Source organism: Euprymna scolopes, chromosome 44, assembly GCF_053919585.1.
Source record: "Euprymna scolopes isolate OS-2025 chromosome 44, ASM5391958v1, whole genome shotgun sequence".
Classification (NCBI taxonomy): Eukaryota; Metazoa; Mollusca; class Cephalopoda; order Sepiida; family Sepiolidae; genus Euprymna; species Euprymna scolopes.
Window position 1 is genome coordinate 8358530 of NC_136525.1, and position 26625 is coordinate 8385154.

Sequence of the window (26625 nt, forward strand, 5' to 3'; positions counted from 1 at the left end):
TTTTGACAGGACAATATTTTCAAAATATGAGGTTTCACTTTTTAAAAAAAAAGTCAACGTGTTTTGTTTTTTTTAAAAAAAAGGTGTTAAACTTTTGACTTTACAGGTAAATTTGCACATAACTATTTTGTTTTTGTTTTCAATTAGATTATTTTATTTATTGATCAAAAGATCTTCAATTTGTGATATATAAACCTTAGGTGAGAAAAATTTTCTTTTTAATAGACATTTCAAAATGGGGGATGGATGAATTTAAAAAAAAAACGTTTGTCTAGAATATTCAGTTTATTGAAAAGAGCATAAAATTTCACATTAAACCTGAAAATATCTTAAAAATTGAACCAATAGAAACATTTTGATAAATTTTTAAATTGAAAAAATCGAAAAAAAATTAACTCGTAAAATTCAATTCATTTCATTACGTAGAAAAAATGGCTGCACGAGCGCGCACAGGCACTTTATAAACACTGTCTTTTAAAAAATAAAAAAAATAATATTTCTATTATTTTTTTTTTAAACTTTAATAGTTTATTTTGGAAGTATACTCCATAAAGAAAATAAACAACCCACTTTTAAAAGAGAAATTACGAGTTTTGTATATTTTATTCGCGGTTTTGTGTTAGGGGTCTCAAAAAAAAAACGGTGAGTACAAAGTGCCTGCACGCGCTCGTGCATCAATTTTTTTCTACGTAATGAAATGAATTGAATTTTATAAGTTAGATTTTTTTTCAATATTTTTCAATTTAAAAATCTATCAAAATTTTTCTATTGGTTTAATTTTTAAGATATTTTCAGGTTTAATGTGAAATTTTATGCTCTTTCCAATAAACTGAATATAATATTCTAAGCAAACGTTTTTTTTTTTGTTTTGTTTTTTTAAATTCACCCCATTATTTTGAAATGTCTATTAAAAAGAAAATAATTAATTTTCTTACCTCAGATTTATATATAACAAATTGAAGATAAAAGATCAAAAGTTTTTGTTTTATTTTAGATATTTAAAAAAAAAAAATGAATTTCATTCGATAAAGAAGAAATTAAATATTTTAAATAAAAAACTTATGTATTTCTTTAAGCGAATAAAAAAAAAAATGGAAATTTTGTCGAAGGGTTTGTTTATAAAAGTAAACTTATGAGTGAATGTGATAATTTTTCAAGTACAGTGACCCATATTTAACTATCTTTTGTTGACAGCAAACGCATATCAGAAATAGAAAGGGGAGATTAATTTTGCCTCTTTTAGGCCACCGATGATCACAACTGGAAGAAAGGGAGACGTTTGTCTCCCTTTCTTCCAGTTGTGATCATCGCAGTATTTTTTAATCCTTGCTTCAAAAATTCTTTTATTTAAAAAGTACATGGAATATAAAATATAAATATGGATCAATTCTTAACAATGAAGAATGGAAGTACCCATTGATTAGGTAAGTGATTTTTTGGAATTTATATATATTTATATTTGAAGTAAGTTAAAATTCGTTGATTTTCTTGAAATCTTTTTTAAAGAAACCCGATTTAAAAAAAAAAAATTGCATATTTTGCTATTAAACCTGTTATTATTTTAAAATTTGGCCTTTGCTCCTTTTTGTGAAAAAAAAAATGGTTTAAATTACATTTATCAAGTAGTTATAAACTTCGAAAGATAGTAAGTCTAATTATTCAAGTTTTTATCACGCATTTTTAATGGCAATTTCTGACACTGCTATCGGTTAACACTGTATGTTTTTCAAGCCGAATAAACACTTTAAATTAAATAAAAACACTAAAAAAAATATCCAGTTAGGTAGAAAAGTAACTTATCTTGCCTTTGATAACATTTGGTGGTTATGTATTTGGTTTTTGACAACTTTTTCGAATCTATGTGTACAGTAATACAAACCCGTTTTATCAGTGAAAATGGTTGGAGAATAGTACTTTTTTTTTTTTTTTTTTTTTTTTTGTCCTCGCCGGCATTCGATATCCGCCTTGGTCATCTTTGCTTTGGTTGTTTTTAACTCACTTTTTATTTTTCTCCAGTTTGCGAGGGTTAACGTACTTACTGGCCCCGCAAACGGCGCAACAACACGTTTGGTAACATTTATTTGCTATGTTTATTTTGTTTTGGTAATTTACAATTTATTACAAAATGCCCAAATCTAATTTAAAATAAATTATTTGCTAATTTCCCAACTGGATTAAAAAAAAAATAAATAATAATAATTTGTGATAGACCGAATAAGGTATAGTTATTACAGATACCTCGTATCCGCCCCCTTTTATTTTTCAGATTAAAAAAATATGAAGCAACTCCTCTAAAATTTAGAAAAAAAAAAAATTAATTTTTAAACTTTATAATTTTTTGTGCATTTTTTTTCTTTGTTTTTTTTTTTTTTTTTTAGTTTAAAATATTTTATTACTTTATTTTTTTTAATATATTTTGGCTTCCATGATGCGTGGTTTCTGCTTATAGAAGGTAGGTAACTCTGTTAGTATTAACTGAAGCGGACTGAATTATCTCCCCTTCGTGTCTCACCTGTTTTGATTATGTACGTTTTGGAAACCGTTTGTCTTCTGAACCCACGCATGATGTTTTGTTATGCCCTATTAATTTGTTAAACCCTCTGAATGTTTTGAAAATCGTCGTTTCTTTCCTTTCCTTTTTAATCTTTTCATCGCTTATTGTCTCCGTTTACCGTTCTTTTATACGACAGGGGCGCATTGGGACTAGCACAAAAAGAAAAAAAAAGGGTTTTGAATGTTTATTTAGAATTAAACCTATTGGTAAATTTTAAATTAATACCTTATGAATAAAAAAAAAAAAAAAAAAATCATTTATAGATGATTTTTTTTTTCTTTTCTCTTTCCTGTCTTGATTGCGTCAGCCGACAAGATAGACGGAAGCGCTGTCGCTTGTGTAAGTGACATTTTCATTACTTTCGCCATACTTCTGTTTAATATGGAGGAAAATCCAGCTCCACAAAACGGTCAGTGAGTCAGTGACCGTTTTGTGGAGCTGGATTTTCCTCCATATTACGTTACGGTCACTCTGGATTGGAACAAAAAAGTTGCCTCAGTCTAAAAGTATTTCTTATGAGATATTCTCTCACCTCGGTTTTGCCCTTGGCAGAATGAAAGAAAACAAACAGAAATTACAACAGGTTCGCCTTTAAACTTCAACGTAAATTTTATTAAAGTAAAAATATCCAAATTCCAAAAGATGTGCCATCTTTAGCTATCTGCCGTAAAAGAGCTGGTAATAACACCCGTAAGGGTAGTAGTTCATGGTTTATCTTCGCGTTTGCAGGATTCAAGACTCCACAGTGTTCGAAGAAAAGTTGCAACAAGTCGATGAGCTAAGTGATGCCTTCCAAAGATGAATGCTGCAAGTCCGGTAGTCATCATAGAGTTCACTGAGAATAACCGTCCAAATGGCGGACAAGTGGCAGGCCAAAATGTAGACCTTAAGAATCGTCTCAGAGAGACATTAAATAAGTAATGATGAAAGTCAATCAATCGTAGAGCACAACAGTGTTTAGCAGTATCAGAATTTTTGTAGGAATTTTTGACACCCCTAACACGAAACTGCGAATACAATATAAAAATCTCGTAATTTCTCTGTTAAAAGTGGGTTATTTATTTTCTTTATGGATTATACTTCCAAAATAAACTATTACAGTTGTTTTAAAAGTAATAAAAAATATTTTTATTTTTTTTTTTAAACAGTAATGAATTTTCCGAACTCAATATTTTTCAATTTTTAAACTCAATATTTTTAAATTTTTAAATTTTAAAAATCTATCAAATTTTTTCTATTGATTCTATTTTTACGATATTTTCAGGGTCAATGTGAAATTTTATGTTCTTTCCAATAAACCGAATATAATATTTTAGACAAACGTTTTTTTTTTATTATTCACGGTTCCCCCCCCCCCCATCCCAATTTTTAAGTGTCTATTACAAAGAAAATACTTAATTTAGACCCGGATAAGTACATAATTATTTACTCACAAATTGAAGAGAAAAGGTCAATACATAATATATTCAAATTTAAAAAAAAACGGACATCGTGTTCTTGTAGAATTTTACCTGTAAAGTTTGAAGTTTAAAACCTTTTTTAAACCACGTTATTTGTTTTTTCTTTTTTCTTTTTTTTTTTTTAATGGAACCTTGGTCCTTGCTCCTTTAATTGAAAAAAAAATTAGGGCTTGAATTACATTTTTCGAGGAGTTATAAGCTTGGAAAGACAGGGGGTCGAATAATTCACGCCTCCAATTTTGTAAATGTCTAATAATAATTAATTTCGACTCGGATAAGTACATAATTATTTACTCACAAATTGAAGAGAAAAGGTCAATACATAATATATTCAAATTTAAAAAAAAACGGACATCGTGTTCTCGTCGAATTTTACCTGTAAAGTCCGAAGTTTAAAACCTTTTTAAAAAAAAAACACGTTTTTTTTTTTTGTTTTTGTTTTTTTTTTAATGAAATCTTGGTCCTTGCTCCTTTAATTGAAAAAAAAAATTAGGGCTTGAATTGCATTTTTCGAGGAGTTATAAGCAACAGTGTGTGGAGAATATAATATTTCGCCCAACATACGGGCATTGGTGTTTGCAAATAACATTTTGCCCCACGTTAGGACAGTAATACGTCTCAATGAGACAAAAGGGTTTTGAGGTTACAAGCCTCGAGTGAGTTTTTGTACGTCCATTCGACCTGCTGTCTTTTTGAAAACTGGCGCCACCTGAAACATGAAAAGATAGCGCCAAGAATACGCCTCGGCAGTTAGTAACAACAGCCAATCTGATAGTTTCAAACAAAATCGTAGGCGGTCAAACCGACCAATGAGGAGCCTGCTTATTTCTGCAGCATTTCTTACATTCTTTTTCACTTCTTTTTAGCCAATTAAAATTGCCTTTGTCTGGTAAGATTTATTGACTTCTATTAAAAAAAGAATGGACTAGTCTGTAAGAATTTCTCTTTCATTTTCATGAAAAAAAAAAAAAGGTCTAGAAGGATTTTATATTTAATATTGTATAATATGAATTAAAAAGTGGAAGAGACAAACAGCAGGGATATGCAGAGGATATGGGGTGCTAGGTGTGCTCAAGCACTTGCCCTTTTACTCTTTTAAAAGTGCCCTTTTCAGAGGAATATATAGCCACACCATTACTATATATATATATTTTTTTTTTTTTTTTTTTTTTCTTGAACACTTGCCCTGAAATAGTTCCCTGCACATCATCGATAAGCAGATTAAGAAAAACTAATGGGACCTACGGAAATTCCACAGAGGACTCATTCATATGTAATATATTGATGTTGGCATTCTGTAGATGTTCAGTGTAAATGCAGACGCTCTGATATTATTGTAGCTATTTAGTTAAAACTGCAAAAGCATTTATCTAAGCTAGCAGGGACACCCGGTGTAGCCCGGTCATAAGGTACGCTTAAATATGATATTTTAATTCTCGCAGATTTCGTATATATTATTATAGAGTTAATGTTCTATCGATTTTTTATATATTATAAAGTTGGTATTACAAAAATAAAAAAAAATATCCACATGACTTGGGTGCATCAGCTTGAACCGAAGATAAAACTTTTGTAAAATATATATATATATATATATATATATATATATATATATATTGTTTTGTTTTAGCGATATGTTTTGAATGAATTCAATTATTTATGAAAGTGCATTTTTACCTAAATGCGAGTTGGGAATAATTTTCCCTTTTAACCAATTTGGTACCCCCACATGGAGAGCGGTATATATATTATTTTTAAAATGTAATTAAAATGTAAAATTACCGTTGGGTCCAAATTTCGAATCTTGCTAGATACAGCCACTCTGATGAGTTGTAGACGACGAAACACGTGTCAGTGGATAATTACATTTTAAAAATAATATATATATATATATATATATATATATATATATATATATATATTGAGTTCCTTCAGCTATAATCGAAACCAAACTTTATGAAGAATTCTTGGTAAAATTATTTATTACAAGAAATGAAAGTCCATAACAATTAGACAAGTCACTTGGATGTAAGCGTGAGACACAAAATACATAACACACGTGCTATCCTATATATAGATTTACTTACTGGACACCTGGAGTGGTTTTTTAATTCTATGCCTGCCAAGTTAAAATGCTGACACCTGCCGTCAAGGGTACCGGAAAAGTTCTGGTTTATGCAAAGAATATTTAAAAAAAATTTTTTTTAAATGATAATGTCGTTTATCAAATTTCGTCTATATTTATTTACAATATCACATCAGATGATATCTGGGCTTGACGATGAATGCTCTGGAAAAGTCACTTCTGATTAATGTTTATTTTTAAAAATATGAAAACGAAGAAATGATTTGCAGTGATTTTAAATGGCATCTCTACTTTTATCGTAAATTGAACTGATTATTAGGCAAAAATTAAAATATTGTGAGGTACACCGGGGTTCGAACAGGGGGTCATTCGATCTGAAGTCAAATGACAATAATTCTCTATTGAATATTACGAGGAATAATTTGCCTGGCAAAATAAAAAAATTACAAAATGTTCATCAAATTCCGTCTGTGTTTGTTTACAATTTCATGTCAGCTGATATTTGGTCTCGACGATCTTAGTCTTTCTTCGCTTATAGATAAAAAAAATAATTTTTACATGGAAATATTTTACATAACACTGGCCATGGTTACACTGGTGTAACGTAAAATATTCCCCTATAGAAATTATTTTTCATCTATACGAGAAGACTGTATTTAAGATCGGATTTTTTCGATACTTATCAGATGAACTTTTGTATCAACATATCTAAGAACACTGCCAGATATATAAATTACCTTTGTGTAAAATTTGCAAAAGATAGGCTCAGCCATTTTGGAACTTATGAGGAAGGAAGTCGCTTGTACACACATGCATACAAAGTGACTTTTATGTAATAGTAGAAATTTCTGAATCGAAGGAAAACATTAATTTTCTCATGTGCCCCTGTTATATCAAAGAATGCATTTTCACACCCTTTTTTATCAATGTTTTTGTCAAATTAAAAATATACATGAATGATTTTTGGTCCAATTTTTTTTTTTTTTAAATTTTTTTATACTTTAATTATTTTTTATTTATTTTATTTTTATTTTTTTATTTATTTTATTTATTTATTTTTTATTCATTTTTAATACTTTAACTATTTATTTTTTTAATTATTTTTTTTATATTTTATTTTTTAAATATTTAAAAAAAATTTTTTTTTTTTTTTACTTTAAAACCACACATTTATTTTTACTTTGAATGATGAGAATGCTTGTTGCATCAAAGATTCTGCATCCAGTGTCATATTAATCTTTGGAAGAGCCTTTAGCCTTTGAGTTTCTTTAGGCCCTCTTCACCTCACCTCCGCCCCCACCCCCACACACTTTCCATGAATGTTATGTTGTTCATTAGTATATAACCACAAATATTCAATGAATTTAATTTGTTTTTAAGCAGCTACAATGTCGAAATTAAAAAATAAATAAAAATCGATTAATCCATAATCGATTTAACTTTATCAATTAAAATTCTGTTGATCAATTAATTCTGCCACGCACAACTTAGTTTTGAAAAAAATTATTAAAAAATATTTTTTGTTAATGTATGAAGTATGGTTGTCATATCTGGGCTGGTGCATCTGCCACTAGTCTCTCGCTCCTAGACAACGTTCAAAAGAGAGTCGCCAATCTGATAGGTCCTGAACTGTCATCTAAACTTCAGCCCCTGTCCCATCGACGAAATGTTGCATCCCTCTGCCTTTTCTACAAGTACTTTAATGGTGAATGCTCTGACGAACTGCAAGCAGTTGTGCCCCCTCGATGTAAATACCCCCCTGACAAACCCGACAACCAGCTAAATCCCACCCCTTCACACTAGAGATCCCTAGATGTAAGAGACCTTTCTACTCCAGTAGTTTCTTCCCCAGGACAGCTAGACTTTGGAATTCCCTGCCGGGTTCCTGCTTCCCCAACTGTACTGACATGTAGAAGTTCATCCTGACATGTAGGTTTCATTCTGGGCCTAACTCTTTTCTTGATCTTCATCAATGACCTTCCAAATCCCGTTCTTAGATCATTCGTAGACATTTATGCAGGCGACACTACAATCTATGCCAACACTTCAAAGGCCAGCAATGACCAATATCTTTCTGCATCTCTCTTTTCTGATCTTGAACATGTGATGCAATTGGGAAAAAGGTGACTGGTTAATTTTAATGCATCAGAAATCAAGCTTCTCTCTTTTCATCATAATCGCTCTGACTCCATCACACCCAATTGAAATGAATGGCTCCCCTCTTGGGGAAGCGCCATGTCTTGATAAGCTTCTGGGACTGACCTGAAATGGAACATGTACATCAACTCAACCAACATCTTGCTGCCAAAATCCCAACACAGTGCCCCAGTAGTTGCTGCCCCTGATAGTAGCCCCCTACACCAAAGTGGCAATGTGCCTTGTTTGGGGTGAAAATGTAATAAAAAAATTTAAAAAAAAACTCTGTTGCCAAGATCGCTAGAAAAATGATTGGATCACTCTACCGCTCCGGAAGGTATCTCACTACAGATGCAATCCTCAATCTGTATAAGAGCCAAGTACATCCTAAAATAGAATACTGTTACATTTGGATAGGAGCTGCTTTGCATCCCTATCTTGCCGAGTTCAAGGCCGACTTCAAAACATGATAGAAACTTAATAGGGTTCAAAACCCGTTCCTAGTAGGTGATGCCCCTTTTCTGTTCCCGGCAACCTCTTTCCCACACAAAGAGACGCAAGCCTGTCTTTGCTCTATTGCTATTTTCATGGCAAGTGCCCATCTGAGTTTCTATGGTTCTCCCTTGCCAAACTTTCACAAAATTCACTCGACTAGCTGCAACAACTATGAACAATTTTCCCCACTCTCTATATGCGCCTACATCTAACGGCAGATTCCACGAACAAAGCTTCTTTCCTATAACTGCACTTCTGTAGAACACTGTTCCACTAGCCTGCTTCCTGACCGATTACAATATAGTAGCCTTCAAGTTAAATGTAAACAAATTCTTGTTGAGCCGTCCCCTTAAATAATCCAAATTTAACCCAATCTACACCATTAACGATTACTGCACTACCACCTTACATTCATTAACCCTTATCCTCGAGTGGCCATCGGGCCTTGATAAATAGTGACTACCTTGTAAAAAAATAAAAAATAAAATTATTTTTTTTAATTAAGAGATTTGATAGCAATTGATGGACGGGATTAAGTTATCTCCCTTGGATCGTGATATTTTTGTAAAATTTAAACATTTTTTACTTATCTCCCTTGAATAAAACTGATCTTTTCACCGATAATGGAGAGCGACATCATTTAGTTTTTCAATATTTCTATTGCTTAGCCTTTTTTTTTCTAGGAGCAAAGTGTACAGGATTTTTTCTTTTTTTTTGTCCCAATCCAGAGTGCTCCTTTTGGGGGAGCTAGATTTTCCCCGACGTTACAAAACCAATCTTTTGTCAGACTTGGCTCTCGTGTATATGACGAGAGTGTGGCGGGGGTAAATAGAGGATATCCTTAAACTTAACTTTTACTTGATTTTTTTTTTTTTTTTTTTTTTGCTCGACATTTCCGCAGTGTTTAACTTTTTTTTGTTTTACATGTCTGACGGCTTAAAATCTACAATCGTTTATGTGGCATTTTCTCATCTTAACTCTTCTCTGAATTGCTTTTGGATGTGTCTTTTCAACTTTTTTGATAAGGGGGGGGGGAGCAACCTAAAGAATCTGTTTACTTCTCTTCCCGGCAACCTCTTCCCCACAGAAGAGACGTTGCGAGCATGTCTGCTTTATAATTATTTTCATGGAAAGTGCTCGTCTGAACTCCAATCTATGGTCTCCCCTTGCCAAACTTTCACAACAAAAAAAAACACTCGACTAGCTATAACCACAATATACAATTTCCCTCATTCTCTATCTGTGCCTAAATTTAAACACAGATTCTATGAACAAAGTTTCTTTCCCAGAACTACTTGTCTGTGGAACACTGTTCCGCTGGCCTGCTTCCTGGTTGAATACAACATAGCAGCCTTCAAATCCAATGTAAACAAGTTCTTGTTGAGCCGTCCCCATAACTAATCCAATTCTACCCAATTTACACCATTAACGCATTAACCCTTATCCTTGAGTGGACTGGGGGACTCCCAAGTAAAAAAAAAACAAAAAAACTCTCTAATTAGTGAGAAGACGATTCAAATATTTTTCCTGATTCCAATACAATTACTGATTTTGATTCTTTATAAATCTTTAAATATTTAACTATAAAATTGCTATTTTTCCCGATTACCATAAAAAACATGTTAAATGTGCAGATATTTTCATAAACATAAAAATACACGTGCGAGGGGAGGATCTAAAGATTTTAGTTTTACTTTTTTTTTTTTTAAATAAATATTTATTTTATTATTGCTACCAACAGTGGAGGTCTTGGATATGACCTTAAACTATATCCGATGGTGAGACCCCAGCTTGTGGGCTTTGGGGAGTGTGGAGCGACCCTTTAATTGGCATTGCTCCCAGGTCCACTCTGACTCAGAGTGGTAGTATCTGTTAGGGCCCCAACTATGGGTTAAATAGAAACCGACTTGAAAAAAAAAAACATATATAATGAAAATTACAATTGAAATTACCAAAATGATTCAAGATGGTAAAATTAAAGTAAATTATAAATATTAAAGAATTAATATTTATAAAATTATTTCAGCCAGATATAAAAGCTCGATACAACCAAATAGGAAATAGAGCTTATAATATGAGCAAACAGTTAATAAAATATGTTAAAAAAACACTTTGAAATGAGTTAAAAACATTTTAATCTGAAAAGGAAACACTAGATAAATGGATAGTCCTTAATCCGCGGAGTTTCGAAGAAATACTTTCCTTCTCATCAGAGGGTAGTGAAAAATTTTTCTTCAAAATCACATGAAAAGGGTTGATATGCTGTAAAACAACCAACCAACCGACAGTGGGGTTTTTTATTTTTTACAAAATTAAATAATAAAAACAAAAAACAAAAGAATCGTTTTTGGCATCAGAAAATCGGCACAATTTTTCCAATACCATTAAGAGTTCTGATTTTTCCAGTTCCCCATTCCAATTAATTAAAATTAAATAATTTTGAATTTTGACAGTATTCCTTTTCACTGATACCGCAAAAGCTGCTCTCCTTTAACAAGAGAACTCTCCAACCACCAATATCCATGACAAATAACACCCTACCTGAGAATTCTTCCTTCAAACTCATCGGCTTAACACTGATGGATTCACATCCAAATAGCATAACATTAATGCAGGAGTGCTTCAGAGGTTGATCTTGGGATCACTATTATTCCTGATATTTATAAACGACCTCCCTGATAATATTGTGTCCGAGATGGGTATGTTTGCTACGATGCTCTATAACAAACACGAGGGAAGAACGGATGTACATAAATCTAAGATAATGGCAGAATTCTTAGAAAATGACCCCCAGACTTAATATTCTCCTGTAAAAATTATTTTTAGTTACAACAAAAGAAAGACTATTTTTAAGATCGGATTTTTTTCGATACTTATCGGGTGAATTTCTGTACCAAACATATCTAAAAAAAACTGACAGACATATAAATAGCTTTGTGTGAATTTTGTGAAAGATAGGCTCAGCTGTTTCGAAACCTGTGAGGAATTCTCTCTCTCTCTCTCTCACACACTTTTATATAAGGTTAGAGATCTCTGACCTCTCAAACCAGAGATGCACCCCACTCTTTCTTTTGTTTCAGCTTCAATTTTTATCAATTAAATTGACCTTGTATCAGACTTGTTGTCACGAGAAACTGAGTAAAAAATGGTTTGTGCAAAAAAAAAAAAAAAAAAAAAAAAAAAATGCTTGAAACCAAGATGTGATTATTGTCATTTTTGTCGTTTGTTAAAATCAAAATAATTTCTTGTCTTTCATACATTTTTGCCTTCGTGATGCATCAGGATCGAATGTTTTTAAAAATTGCGAATGAAAAATTGCATGTGTAATTTTTTTTTTTTTTTTTAATTATATTTTGTTTTGCTTACATTTTTTATTTAAATTTGTTATTTATATTTTTTTATTTACATTTATTTGTTCAAATTTTTTATTTGCGATTTAATTTCGATTTTTTTATTTTCGATTTTTTTATTTTCGATTTTTTTATTTTCGATTTTTTTATTTTCGATTTTTTTATTTTCGATTTTTTTTTTTTTCGATTTTTTTTTTTCGATTTTTTTTTTTCGATTTTTTTTTTTTTTCGATTTTTTTTTTTTCGATTTTTTTTTTTTTTTTCGATTTTTTTTTTTTTTTTCGATTTTTTTTTTTTTTCCGATTTTTTTTTTTTTTCCGATTTTTTTTTTTCCGATTTTTTTTTTTTCCGATTTTTTTTTTTTTCGATTTTTTTTTTTTTTTTCGATTTTTTTTTTTTTTTTTCGATTTTTTTTTTTTTTTCGATTTTTTTTTTTTTTTTCGATTTTTTTTTTTTTTTTCGATTTTTTTTTTTTTTTCGATTTTTTTTTTTTTTTCGATTTTTTTTGTTTTTTTTCGATTTTTTTTTTTTTTTCGATTTTTTTTTTTTTTTTCGATTTTTTTCATTTATTTACTTTTTTGTCTTGTTTTTTACGGTTTTTTATTTGCAATTTTTTTTTTTATTAGTTACGTTTTTTTTTTTTTTTTTTTTTTTTTTTTTTTTAGTCATGTTTAAAAATGGCAATTATGGCGTGAAAAAACGTCCTGTTAAAAATGTAAACACGAATAGCACTAATTTTCACCAAATTACGGATCACAATGAGCGTAATAATTCGTTTATTTCATTTTTGTTGTAATAAAACAGGAAAAGCTTATTTGATTATAATATTCGTGAATATACACAAGCAAGAATTGCTTTATTTTTCTATGAAGATTTTTCTAGAGATGGGGTGAGGTAGGTGGGAGGGCCAAAACTGTCTACTGAGTTTTATTTTATTTTATTTTATTTTATTTATTTTTTTTTTTTCGACGCTGTGCATCCGTAGGTAAACAAATGAAACGTTGTCTCAATTTTCCCCATTTTTTTTTTTTTTTTTTTAATTAATTTTGTGTGTTCCTGATATAAAAAATTTACATTTTTTTTTTTTTCTTTTTCTTGCAAGATTATAAAAAAAAATTTTTTTATGTCCGTGCTTGCATGTTCATACGTGCAAGGAAAATATTGAAATATTCCACGTAAAATTTACGCTAAAAATGTTACCTTGTTAGAAACATGAAATTTTGCGATTATTTTTTTAGGTGTAAATATTGAATAAACCATTCTTAATTCTCATAAATTTTTTAAGTTACTAAATTTTACTCCAAATTTTCATATATTTTTTTTATTTTATTTTACTTCAGTCGAAGTTCTCAGAAATCAAGGGGCCCACAACCTGGGTCTAACACTTGAACTCTATATGAGATACATGGATATTCGAATGTTGCATTAAAGTTCTTTATCTCTCAAACACTGAGTTAGTAAAGAAATTGAGAACATAATTTTCCTCTCCCCAATTAACCATTTTCATACGCTGTAGTATATCGTTCATGTTGGTCTCATGGTCTTACTGGATTCCAGGACAAGAATTTATCTAGTCTGGTAGAGTATCCAGCTTTGTGCTATTACTTGAGGTAATATCACTTGGAGAAGGTGCACCATTCCTCGGAAAAGCTGTGGGGTAGCCGTAGTGAGGAGATCATATTTGGGCTGCGAATACTATGTGATTTTGAATATTTGGTCAGGGTTTACTTCTATGGAAAAAGTATCCTCATGCCAGGTTGTTCTGACAAACCCCTGTACAGAGAGGCCTTAGACACTTGAGGCATTCAGAGGCAGCATTTTTTTCTCTTAGTACATTTCATTAAATAAAATAGGCAGTTTTTGTCTATTAATTTCGTTAACCCTGACCCTTTCCATTTTCTGAATAATGGTCGATACTTCTGGCAGGGACTGACTGATGTAATCGCCATATTTGTTGTCAGTCTGAGTACTTTCCAATCCGTCTAGATTCGTGTAACTGGTTTTGAACAATTTCTTTAATAACGTGTATATTTATTTCGTTGGTTAATTTTTTTAATGACTTCACAAACATTTCAGGATATTATCACTATTGGTAAAGTTTATTTTATTAATAGTAGGTTTTTTAGTTATGCCTCTAAAACTAAAATCGATAGATCATTCTTCACAATTGTATTTGTTTGATAAAATATCTGCACATGTCTTTTTTTTTTTTTTTTTACGGTAACAACTCTATATTTATAGATTTACAAAGAATTGAAATCAGTAATTGTATCGGAATCAGGGGGAAAAATATTGGAATCGTCCCATCACTAATAATTGTTACCAAAGAGAAAATCTTTAACAAAGCAAAACTTATCAAGATAAAAGCTCAACACTATTAAGAGGAGCAAGCAATAATATTAAATGAAAGCTGAGGAATAAAAGTTATATCTAACTTTATTATAACAGTGTATAACAGTTATTTGATACTGGAGATATTCATAAGATATAAGATGAGAAATATTTGGAATCAAGTCTCCCCTTGCTGTTATTTCAGATCATTTGAAACTATAGCAATAAGTTTTAGTCTCCCCTCCATCAAGACCAGAGGTTTGGGAGAAATATGTTATCAAAGAGTAAATGCTTAACAATGCAAAACTTCAATTCCAAAAACAAATCAAGATAAGAAAAGCTCAACACTATTAAGAGGAGCAAACAATAATATTAAATGAATGATGAGGAATAAAAAAACTGTATATAACTTTATTATATCGTCAAAACAATAAGGAAAAGTTAAGGGGAAATTTTTTTTTTTTTTTGTCTCCCGACAAAAGGAGGGTGGACCTGTAAATTCACCCTTGTCCGTTTGTCTGTTCTTCCATTCGTCTGTCCACACTTTTCTCAATAACTACGCCTTGGAATTTTTAAAAATTTTGCACAAACATTAAACATGATATGAGTAAAAAAAAAAACAACAGAACGGATTTTCCGGGAAAACTCCTGTTGCCCCCAGGTGTGCCTTTCGGGTTAAAATGGCTAAAATTGACACTTTCGTGCTTATTAAAAAAAAAAAATTGATGTCTTGGATTTTTATAAAACTTTCTGAAAAGTTATAACTAACTGATTTCTATATCATTTTGTTTGTCTATATGTCGCGATAACTCTTGGGTGTGCCCCAGGGGCTCCTTTAGGGGTCAATAAAAACATTCCATTTTTGGGACTATTTTACGATATTTGTCCAAAATTTTCTGTGTATGTCTATTTAGCAGTTTTGCATGGTGCTGAACTCAAAATTAAACATGTTGTTAAGGCCTTGGGGACTTTGGGGGCTAAATGGGGAAGGGGGAGGGTAAATGCTGAACTTAGTCATTTTTTTATGCCTCCTTCACTGTGCACTCACGGGGGACCATGCATGCTTCACTTGTTTTTTTTTTTATTTTTTAAATATTTTTCTAATATCATTTTCTTCATTTTCAGATCGTTATATTTATATATATATATATATATATAAATATATATATATATATATATAATGTGTGTGTATTTCCGTATCCCCTATTTACTGTTTCTCTCTCTCTCTTCATTATCTTCCCTAATTTTTTCCTTTTTTTTTTTTTTTTTTTTTTTATTGGTTCTTCATTGATGATCCCTATTATTCCAAGGTGGCCTATAATTGTGTGTGAAACGGCACTAATTCTATTCGAGGTTAACCGGCTTTCTCCGTGCCTCTTCCTCTCCACAAATGTGCACTTAAATATTTTGAAGCCAGTTTACTCAGCAAGATAGAGAAAATGAAGTTCTAATATTTTTCCTCTCAAGAGATGAATAAGTATCAAAAACTCATGGGTTAAGGAAAAAGATTTATTCAATTGTATTTGTTTTCAAACAATAAAAAACATTCTGTATTTGAAGATTTAACTTTTCAAATCATAAAATTTAAATATATAAATTTTGATATATATATATATATATATATATATATAATCTCGGTTAAAGATATTCAAGAATAATAACTATTGAATTTAATGAGGTTATTAAGAGTACTCGATAAAAGATCAAGATATATTTTTATTAATATAAACAAATTCACATACTTGCATATAACCAGAAGTATTCATCAGGCAACTAAAAAATGGTTGCTTTCTACATGAGAAAGGTTTGAGAACTGGTTTCTTAGGGATGGGGGGGGGGGTCTAGACTGAAAAATGTCCCAAATATTTATTTTTTCCTTTTTTGAGCAGGGTGTCCACAAAGTCTGTCTACATTATGTAGCCAGACTTTGTGGAAGCATCCTGTAGATTATGTAGCCAGACTTAGTGGGTAGGCTGTGTGTGTATGTATGTATGTATGTATATATATATATATATATATATATATATATATATATATATATAAATATTATAGATAGATAGAGAGAAAGGCAAGATCAAGATATATTTTATTAATATAAACAAATTTACAATATCGCAACACTGGACATGTTAATCATGTTAATGTTTCGGACAGATGATCGTTAAAACCGCAAATCAATAACAATAAGTCATAATATGAAAGAAATCTATATCTATAAAAGTGAAAATGTGTGTCTGTCTGTGTACATTTCCTTGCCAAATAATTCTGTCAATTTTCGGTGTACAGATTCGGGATTTGAGAAAATCTTTTTAATCGGTTTTCCGCCAGAAATTTGGCTGCTAGGGGTCAAAATTCAACGATTTGACCTTTGAGAACTCTACCAAACTCCACCAATTTTGGGTCTAAACACTTGAATTTTAGTTATAGGTTACTTGGACATGGATCTAACTTTATAATTTGATTTGAGCCAAAAAAAAAAAAAAAAAATATTATGGGGTCAAAATTGCGGTCAGTTTTAAACTCTACCAAATTATTCAGCCAATTTCTGGTCTAAACATTTGAAATTTTACATAAAGTGTAATCAGACATAAGGCAAGATTTTTAATCAGTTTTTGGGCGAAAATTTGACTGGCAAAAGGTCAAAGTTTACAGAGTTGACCTTTACAGACTCTACCAAACTCCTCTGCTAATTTTGGGTGTAAACACTTGAAATTTTAGATGTAGGTAACTTGGACATGAGTCAAACATTTTAATTTAATTTGAGCCTAAAATAATAAATGTTCAGGGGTGAAAATTGGGGTCAAAGTTAAAAAAAAAATTGACATCTGCAGTCTCTACCAACTTTTCTCTATGGTAGTTAAGGAAGACTATTATATAGAAAGGCATTACCGTACATATTCACACTTTTTAATATATATACATATGCACATCAAGTTATGAATAGGGTCTGAGCAAAGCCGGGCGGAACTGCTAGTATGTAATAAAAAAAACACTGATATTTTATTTTTTTTCATTTGAGGACTGGTTTCTTCTGTGAAAAGCAACCATTTAGTAAGTCGCCTGACGAGGACTTCTGGTTTTAATCGACCATTTGTCTGAAACATATCCAGTGTCACAACATTATAAATTTGTTTATATTAAAAATATATATCTATAAAAGTGAAAGTGTCTGTGTGTGTGTCTGTCTGTGTACATTTCCCTATGCAATAACTCTGTCAATTTTCAGTCTAAAGACTCAAAATTTGATATACAGGGTATGGAGATTTGGGAAAATCTTTGTAATCGGTTTTCGGCCAGAAATTTGGGTGTTAAGGGGTCAAAGTTCAACGATTTGACCTTTGAGATCTCTATACACCTCCAAACACCTGGGCAACGCCGGGCTGAAATGCTAGTGTGTGTATGTATGTATGTATGTATGTATATATATATATATATATATATATATATAAAGATAGGCTAGTAATTTTGTCTTTATTTCCAGCTCCAAGTGGTGCACCAACAAATTTAGTTGGCCGATCCCGCAGCAATTCTTCTATTATCTTACAATGGTTAATCCCCGAAAAGAAATACCGGAATGGCCCATTATTGGGTTTCAACATACGTTACAACCTCCAAGGTTATGCTAATCTTTCCATGAACGAGGACATCCTAAAAGACCCAGATCTCACCCGTCACACCATTGTGGGTCTCGTCCCATTCACCTCTTATAACATAAAGATAGCCGCACGCAATGCCAAGGGCGTTGGAGTGTTTAGCCCGTCAATCAGCGTATGGACCGAAGAAGGAAGACCCACTGCAGCTCCAACGCAGATCGTTTGTACAGCAGTTAATTCGACTTCTGTTAAAGTCCAGTGGAAAGCTCCAGACTCCTCGCAGATTTTTGGTCTATTAAAAGGTCAGTGGAATTTATTTGATTGATTTCTTGATCGATTGATTTCTTGATCGATTGATTTCTTGATCGATTGATTTCTTGATTGATTGATTGATTGATTTCTTGATTGATTGATTGATTGATTTCTTGATTGATTGATTGATTGATTGATTTCTTGATTGATTTATTGATTAATTTATTTATTGATCTGTTTTTATTTTATTTATTGCTTGATTTATCGGTTGATATGTTTATTTATTAATTTATCGATCTGCTTATTTATTGATTTATTAATTTACTGGTGGGACCTGTGGAGATTCCACAGCGGCATGTTTCATATGTAATATATCACTTCTGTAAATGGAGACGCCTGCGATATTACATTTCTGAATTTTTGAGATAAAGATGGGTTATTCGTATTATTTGAATTCATCAGACTACCGTTCTCATCTTAAGTGTTATTTTCACGATGTTTCGGTCGATGTAACCTCCGATCTTCTTCAGGTGTATCTTGTCCGCAAGGACCCATGTCACAGTGGTTAGAGTACTTGGAAAAATCAGCTGTAAAAAATGAACTTCTTCTGAAGGTTGAAGGTTCAATCCTCGGTGTGGCCGATCAAAAAAAAAATACAATCGCAAATTACTTAGGACTTCTATCCAATCATGGCTGACGGAACAAGAGCATGCTACCCCCGTTAAGTAAATAAAGGGTTCCACTCAAAATTCTGTCCAAATTCCCGAGTTCAACAAGATACACCTAAAGAAGGTTGGAGGATACATCGATCGAAACGTTGTGAAAATCACATTCAATATGAGAACAGTAGTCTGATGAATTCCTGCGATATTATTGTAGCCCTTTTCTTAAAACTGGAAAAGTATTTATCTAAGTAATTTCGGTTAATGTAGCGTCAGAAAAAATCTGCTTATTACGATTTATCTGAAAGTTCACTGGAATTCATTCTTCACCAGCAGAACCCATGGAAATTCCACAACGGCATCTTTATTACTGCTGTGATTCACTGACTATTAAAGGGTCAGTGGAATTCATTATTTTATTGGCAGGTCGCCCGACGTTACCTAGTCATAAAATATGCATAAATATTATATTTTAATTAATGTAGAATTCTTATCTAGAATATAAATCTCGACTGTCTGTTTAAATGTATGTATGTATGTACGTTTGCCTAAACTTTCGACACAGGCGACGGATTTTCACGAGATTAGTATCATTTTGAAGCGCAACCCTTCGGATGACAAATATCGAAAAATTGGCTGAAAACATTAATTCATCTTCAATTGGGCACTTTTCTACAGGGAGGGTCGCTTTTTTCGCCGATATTTTCGAAAGTCATCCCCTCTTTTCGATTGTCTAGCCTTAATTTAAATCTATGTCACTTCCGGTTTGGCGATGGGCATAACAGCAAAGCCGTCACTTTTTTTTTCACATTCTTTTCCTCCTTCGCTGTACGGGTTCGAGCCTGCCTACTACCAATTTTACTCAACACACACCTCCAAACATCCAGGCAACACCAGACATCCACGCTAGTTTATTATAAACAGAAATATTGTAGCTATTAAATGTAATGTTAAATTAAAAAAAAAAAAAAAAGAAAAAAGAAAATACTCGAGGTGATACCAAAACTAAAACCTAAAGACAGTGAGTCAAGTACGATAACTATTAAGCCAGCTTGACACATTCTTTAAAAAGTGTTTTCAAACCTACTTATTCTTAACATAAAGAAGTTGCATGTGAACGTCGGTAAACACTGTATGTTTTTCAAGGTGAATAAACGTTACACTAAATAAAAACACTAAAAAAATATTCAGTTAGGTAGAAAAGTAACTTATCTTGCATTTGATAACATTATTTTTTTTTTTTGACAACTTTTTCGAATCTATGTGTATAGTAAAACAAACCTTAATCTCCTAAATGTTTTTATTTTCTCAAACCTTTTTTTTTTTTTTTTTTTTTTTTTCAGGTTACACAGTTTTTGCTCGCCCGTTTCTGAAAAACGAAAGCCTTCCGACCGTACGCGAGAATGTGGACGTCGATATCATAAACATGTATGGAATGCAACAAGGCTTTATAAATGGTTTGCAAAAATATTCACAATATTCGATTTCTGTGACTGGATTTACCCACAAAGGGGCCGGCCCCGAGAGTGAGGCCTGTAAGATCAGAACCCTCGAAGATGGTAAGTGTTTTTGAGTTACTTTCCTTCCGCAATAACGAGGAAATTTATGTATTTTGGAAATTCAGATAGAAAGTGACCTAACCCTAACCCTAACCCTAACCCTAACCCTAACCCGCCACGTCCATTCCTTAAAGATTTCATTCATGGAATTGTTATTAATTCCAGCTGGGCAAACTTGGGTCCTTGTACCGGAAAAAAAAAATATCCAGTAAATAAAACGTTGTTTAGTAAATCTTTTTTTTTTTTTTTTTTTTTGCATTTCCATACACCAAACATGGATATAAATATCACTGCAACATCTGCTGGATCATAAGCTTCATTTCGGTACCTTATTTGCCTGGGTGGGTTGCCTGTAGGCTGAAATAAACCATGTCACACACACACACACACACACACACACACACACACACAGTAAATCGAACTTACTAAGGGAGATAATAACTTCCGGTGAATACCTGAAAAATATCCAGTAAATAAAACGTTGTTTAGTAAATCTTTTTTTTTTTTTTTGCATTTCCATACACCAAACATGGATATAAATATCACTGCAACATCTGCTGGATCATAAGCTTCATTTCGGTACCTTATTTGCCTGGGTGGGTTGCCTGTAGGCTGAAATAAACCACGTCACACACACACACACACACACAGTAAATCGAACTTACTAAGGGAGATAATAACTTCCGGTGAATACCTGAAAAATATCCAGTAAATAAAACGTTGTTTAGTAAATCTTTTTTTTTTTTTTTGCATTTCCATACACCAAACATGGATATAAATATCACTGCAACATCTGCTGGATCATAAGCTTCATTTCGGTACCTTATTTGCCTGGGTGGGTTGCCTGTAGGCTGAAATAAACCACGTCACACACACACACACACACACACACACACACAGTAAATCGAACTTACTAAGGGAGATAATAACTTCCGGTGAATACCTGAAAAATATCCAGTAAATAAAACGTTGTTTAGTAAATCTTTTTTTTTTTTTTTGCATTTCCATACACCAAACATGGATATAAATATCACTGCAACATCTGCTGGATCATAAGCTTCATTTCGGTACCTTATTTGCCTGGGTGGGTTGCCTGTAGGCTGAAATAAACCACGTCACACACACACACACACACACACACACACACACACAGTAAATCGAACTTACTAAGGGAGATAATAACTTCCGGTGAATACCTGAAAAATATCCAGTAAATAAAACGTTGTTTGCTAAATCGTTATTTTTATTTTTTATTTTTTTTGCATTTCCATACACCAAACATGGATATAAATATCACTACAACATCTGCTGGATCATAAGCTTCATTTTGGTACTTTACTTGCATGGGTGGGTTTTTTTTTTTTTTTTTTTTTTTTTTTTATTACATTTTCACCCCAAACAAGGCACATTGCCACTTTAATGTAGGGGGCTACTATCAAGGGAAACATCTACTGGGGTACTATGTAGGGATTAGGGCAGCGAGATGTTGGTTCACGTTGCACTTGAACTTATGCATGTCAGTACAGTTGGGGAAGCAGTGACCTGGAATGGAATTCCAAAGTCTAGCAGTTCTGGGGAAGAAACTACTGGAGTAGAAGGATCTTTTACATCTAGGGATCTCTACAGTGTGGGGGTGGGATTGTGTAGCTTGTCGGGTCTGTCGAGGGTGTTCACGTCGTGGGGGCACAAGTGCTTGCAGTTCTTCAGAGCATTCACCATTATAATACTTGTAGAACAGGCAGAGGGATGCAACGTTTCGACGATGGGACAGAGGCTGAAGTTTTGATGCCAGTTTAGGGCCTATCAGATTTGCGACTCTCTTTTGAACCCTGTCAAGGAGCGAGAGACTAGTAGCCGATGCACCGGCCCAAATATGACAGCAATACTCCATACATGGGCGAATAGTGGCCTTATAGAGGTACATGATACTTTCGGGTGTTAGAAGTTTTCTAGCACGGTAGAGAGAGCCCACCTTCCTCGCAGCGGCCCTGGCAATGCCCTCGATGTAATTGTTCCAGCTCATGTTTCCTGTGAAGGTTAGGCCAAGGAGCTTGAAAGACGTACTCTCAGCTAAAGAGTTGCTGGCCATTGCTATAGGTGGTAGAGAAGGTTTCTTGTAATTATTGAATGAAACCAGTTTTGTCTTGGTGGCATTGAACGTTACCATCCATTTTTGTCCCCATTCCACTACTGATTTGAGGTCATCCTCTAGTGTTTCTGCCATTACTTTAGATATATGTTCATTTGTTTTCCTGTCGTGCCTGCTATAGAGTGTGGTGTCATCAGCATATATACCCATCTCAGAGGCAGTTTTGTCGGGGAGGTCATTTATGAATATCAGGAACAGCAGAGGACCAAGGATAGATCCCTGGGGCACTCCCGCATTTATATTATATTGTTTAGACGTACGACCGTCGAGGACAACCTGGATTTTTCTCTTATCTAAGAAGGATTTAATTATGTTAAGTATTCTACCAGTGATACCGTAAGATCTAATCTTCCTGAGGAGACCCTCATGCCATACCCTGTCAAAAGCCTTAGATATATCTAGAGCTACCGCTCTGCCCTCTCCCGCTTTGTCCAGTGAATGGTATATGCGTTCAGAGATTACAGTGAGGATGTCTGCCGTGGAACGGGCTTGTCTAAATCCATATTGATGGTCGGTCAGAAGTTTAGCATCTGTAAGGTGCTGGACTAGAGCATGGTTAATTAAGGTCTCAAATATTTTGGCAAAAAGTGGGAGGAGGCTAATAGGGCGATAATTTAATGGGTCAGTTCTTTCGCCAGAATTCTTGAATACTGGTACAACAGAAGCAGTTTTCCAACAGCTCGGAAAGCAAGATTCATTAAGGCATTTGTTGTAGAGTTTGGAGAGAACTGGAGCTACTTCGGCTGAGCACTTTTTTAATAGCACAGCTGGGATGAGGTCGGGTCCACATGCTTTGGAAGTGTCAAGGTTTTTTATGATAGCATGCACCTGAGCAGGGGTGATTTCCAGATCGTCTAGCGTGGCGTCTGTCCGCATAGGAAAGTCGGGTAGGGGGTGGTTTAGAGGGTCCAGTGTAGAGTTGGAGGCAAACCGACTGGCAAGCATGTTAGCCTTCTCGGTTGCTGAGCAAAGAACCTCGTGATTGTTGGTTAGTGGGGGAATTGTTGATTGCCCATTATTTACTACACTGTTGTAGATTTTCCAGAAGTCACGAGTTCCTAATTTTTGTGCTTCGATGCGTTTTGTAGTGGTTTCCGTAAATTCCCTCTTAGCTGTCGCTATTTCTTTCTTAACGTTACTTCTAGCTTCTATGTACTTTTGTCTGTTTGAACTGGACTTATGTCGGTTAAACCTGCGGAATGCATGCTGCCTTTGAGCAATGGCAGTTGCGCAAGTCGAAGTAAACCATTGGGGAGAGTGGGGCTTGCTATAGAATTTCCGCATGGGAACATGCGCTTCGATTGCAGTTTTGAACCATTCAGTGGTCTCAGTTGCACACTGTTCAGCAGGAAGAGAAAAAATATTTCCCCATGGGGCGTCTCTGATAAGATCTCTGATAGCTTCCCAGTCAGCCTTTTTATAATATCTCGTTGTTTTGAGCACTGGCTCTTCAGTTTTGGGTCTGGAGTTTAGGGCGATTTCAACCATTATTACCGCATGATCAGCGTTCCCAAGTGGGCTGTCGGCTTTCGTTACACAATCATCAGGAACTGTGGTCAAGAACAGATCTAATAGTGATGCGTGTTGCTCTTCCTGATCAGGGAAGCGGGTTGGGAAAGTAACAATTTGCGATAGGGAGTGAGATACAGAGAAGCTATGAGTTGCGCTGCCTGCTGCATCTGTATAAGTAGAGAATCCAAGCCAGTTTTTGTGATGGACATTAAAGTCACCAAATACATGTACTTGGGCGCTAGTGTCAAAGGAGAGTGCTGTGTCTATGCTGTCAGATACTTTGTTTATTATGGTGCAGTCTTGGGTCGAGGGAGAGCGGTAGAGAAAGTAAAAGTAGCTAATGTTGTGTTGCATGATAAGTCTAAAGCACATAAAGGCTTGATCATCCGTTTCTAGGTTTGTTTCTCTAGTCAAGGGAAGGGTATTACGAATGTAAACTCCAAGTCCGTGCATATGTCTGTCAGAGTCCTTACGGCAGAGTGGGAGATATCCAGGCATGTTAAAGTAGTTAGAGGGGATGGAGGAGTGTAGGTTAGTCTCACTTAGTGCTAAGATATCCGGGTTATTTGTTAGGAGAAATGCTTCAACATCAGCTAAGTTAGTTCTAAGCCCACGGATATTTGTGAATGCAAGCCTCAAGGGAGGAGGCAAGTTGGATTTGTTTGTCCCTAAGCCTGGTTTAAGCTTGTTTTTAGATTGTACTGTCATCATGTTTTTTAACGAGTTTCAGTTGGGTTAGGGGAAGCCGAACAGGAGGTTATGCAGAATATCACACATGCATCACAAGTAGACCATCAGCTGACCCTCCATCAACTAGGACTGTGGCCTCAGGAAAGCCCACCGGGGATGAGTGCAGGGTCCCTTTCCATGCGCGCCATGGCACTGCAAACAACCCGATATTATTCAACTGTTGATGGAGCAGCCGCTCTAAGCGCTACCAAAGAGTTAGGGCTCCTGTACCTGTAGGGTTGCCTGTAGGCTGAGATAAACCGTGTCACACACACACACACACACAGGCATTAGGAAAATTTATAATAAGATTCATAATTCTTTCTGTAATAACTAATGTTACCAGATCAGGCTGTCTGAAAATATTGGCTTCCTGACCTAAAACACTCTAAACAGTTATGTTGTTTTGTTTTATTTTTTTTTTATTTTCCTTTTGCAAAACTCAATCAGGTTCCAAATAATTGTTGTGGGATTTTCTGTGATTGGAACAATGCAAAAAAGAAAAAAAAAAAAGCTTTCTTTTTTTTTTTTTTTTTTTTTTTTTTTTTTCAATTTAAGAGTAAAAACAATAAAATATGTAAATATGTCTATGTATTTGCACAGTCTATGATCCGTGCTGAAATAATAACGTTACTATTTAGAAACACAACGGTCCTTATCCATGAAATTCTTTATTTGGCCAATCGACTCGTGTTCTGATTTCCTTACTCCTCCCACACCTCTCATCATTCCTCACAGACTCCCTGCCTTTCTTGAATCTCTTATACCACTCAAAAACTGATGCTTGATTCATGCAAGATGGTCCAAAAGCAGTCTGAAGAATTCCATACGTTTCTATTACATTTTATTTTTCCAAGTTTAAAACGATTTTATTGCATATCGTTCTTCTAAAGTGTCCTCACGTCCAGATTGCATTTTTGAAATCCACCAGCTGTGACAGTCAGGCTTTAGTAGGATGTATTCCAATTCCTGCTGTAGCTGTTCATTTGAATCTAAAAATCATAAAAATTGGTCAGTCATCTCATAAGATGTACAGCAACAACATACTGAATTTTCAAGAGTCTGCAACCATTTTAAATGGCTGTACAAAAGTTTGGAAACTTATTGAAGACACCTCGTACATCTTCCAGATTATCTTTGGTGTCGGTAATTATTTCAACAGTCCAAAACAACGTATTTTGCTTTAACCATGCATTGGCATTAAAAACAATTTAATATAACTAGCTGAACGCCTGGCGTTGCCCGGTCATACAATACGCTTAAACATATTTTAATTTATGCAGATTGTATATGTATTATTGTAGAATTAATCCTCTTTTGAGTGTTATATGAATATGAAGAATAATTTGCCCGCTGGACACTACACAATAAAAAAAAAAAATAATGATGTTGTTCATCGAATCAAATTCCGTCTGTGTTTGTTTACAATATCACGTCAGCTGATATTTGGGCTTGACGATGAATGCCCTGGAAAAGTCGATTCTAATCACGGTTTACTTTAAATATGAAAATGAAGAAATGATTTGCAGCGATTTTAAATAGTACCTCTTTTATCGTAAATTGAACTCCATTGATAAGAAAAAGAATTTAAAAATAAAATGGTGAGATAGATCCAGGCTTGAACATGGAATCATTCGATCTGTTGTTTGAATGCTGCACCCCTAAGCTATATCTCCCGATTATAATAAAATAAATCTGTTTTTTCTAAGAAGAAAATGATTTGCTGAAATTTTATTATCTCTCTTGTTGGTGCAATG

General features: G+C 33.5%; 2 protein-coding genes across 8 annotated transcripts in view; both read left to right on the forward strand.

Annotated features, from left to right (window-relative positions):
• Positions 1 to 26625, forward strand: part of LOC145268679 (protein sidekick-2-like) — a 363221-nt gene that overhangs the window by 249869 nt on the left and 86727 nt on the right. For all 7 annotated transcript variants that reach the window (XM_080124179.1, XM_080124182.1, XM_080124177.1 and 4 more), the window contains 2 exons: positions 17894 to 18307; positions 20263 to 20478. In XM_080124179.1, the coding sequence (XP_079980305.1) occupies positions 17894 to 18307; positions 20263 to 20478 (630 nt within the window). The remainder of the gene's footprint in view (positions 1 to 17893; positions 18308 to 20262; positions 20479 to 26625) is intronic.
• The window catches only part of LOC145268680 (uncharacterized), a 175977-nt gene that overhangs the window by 65299 nt on the left and 84053 nt on the right, over positions 1 to 26625 (forward strand). The gene's annotated exons all lie outside the window — the stretch shown is intronic.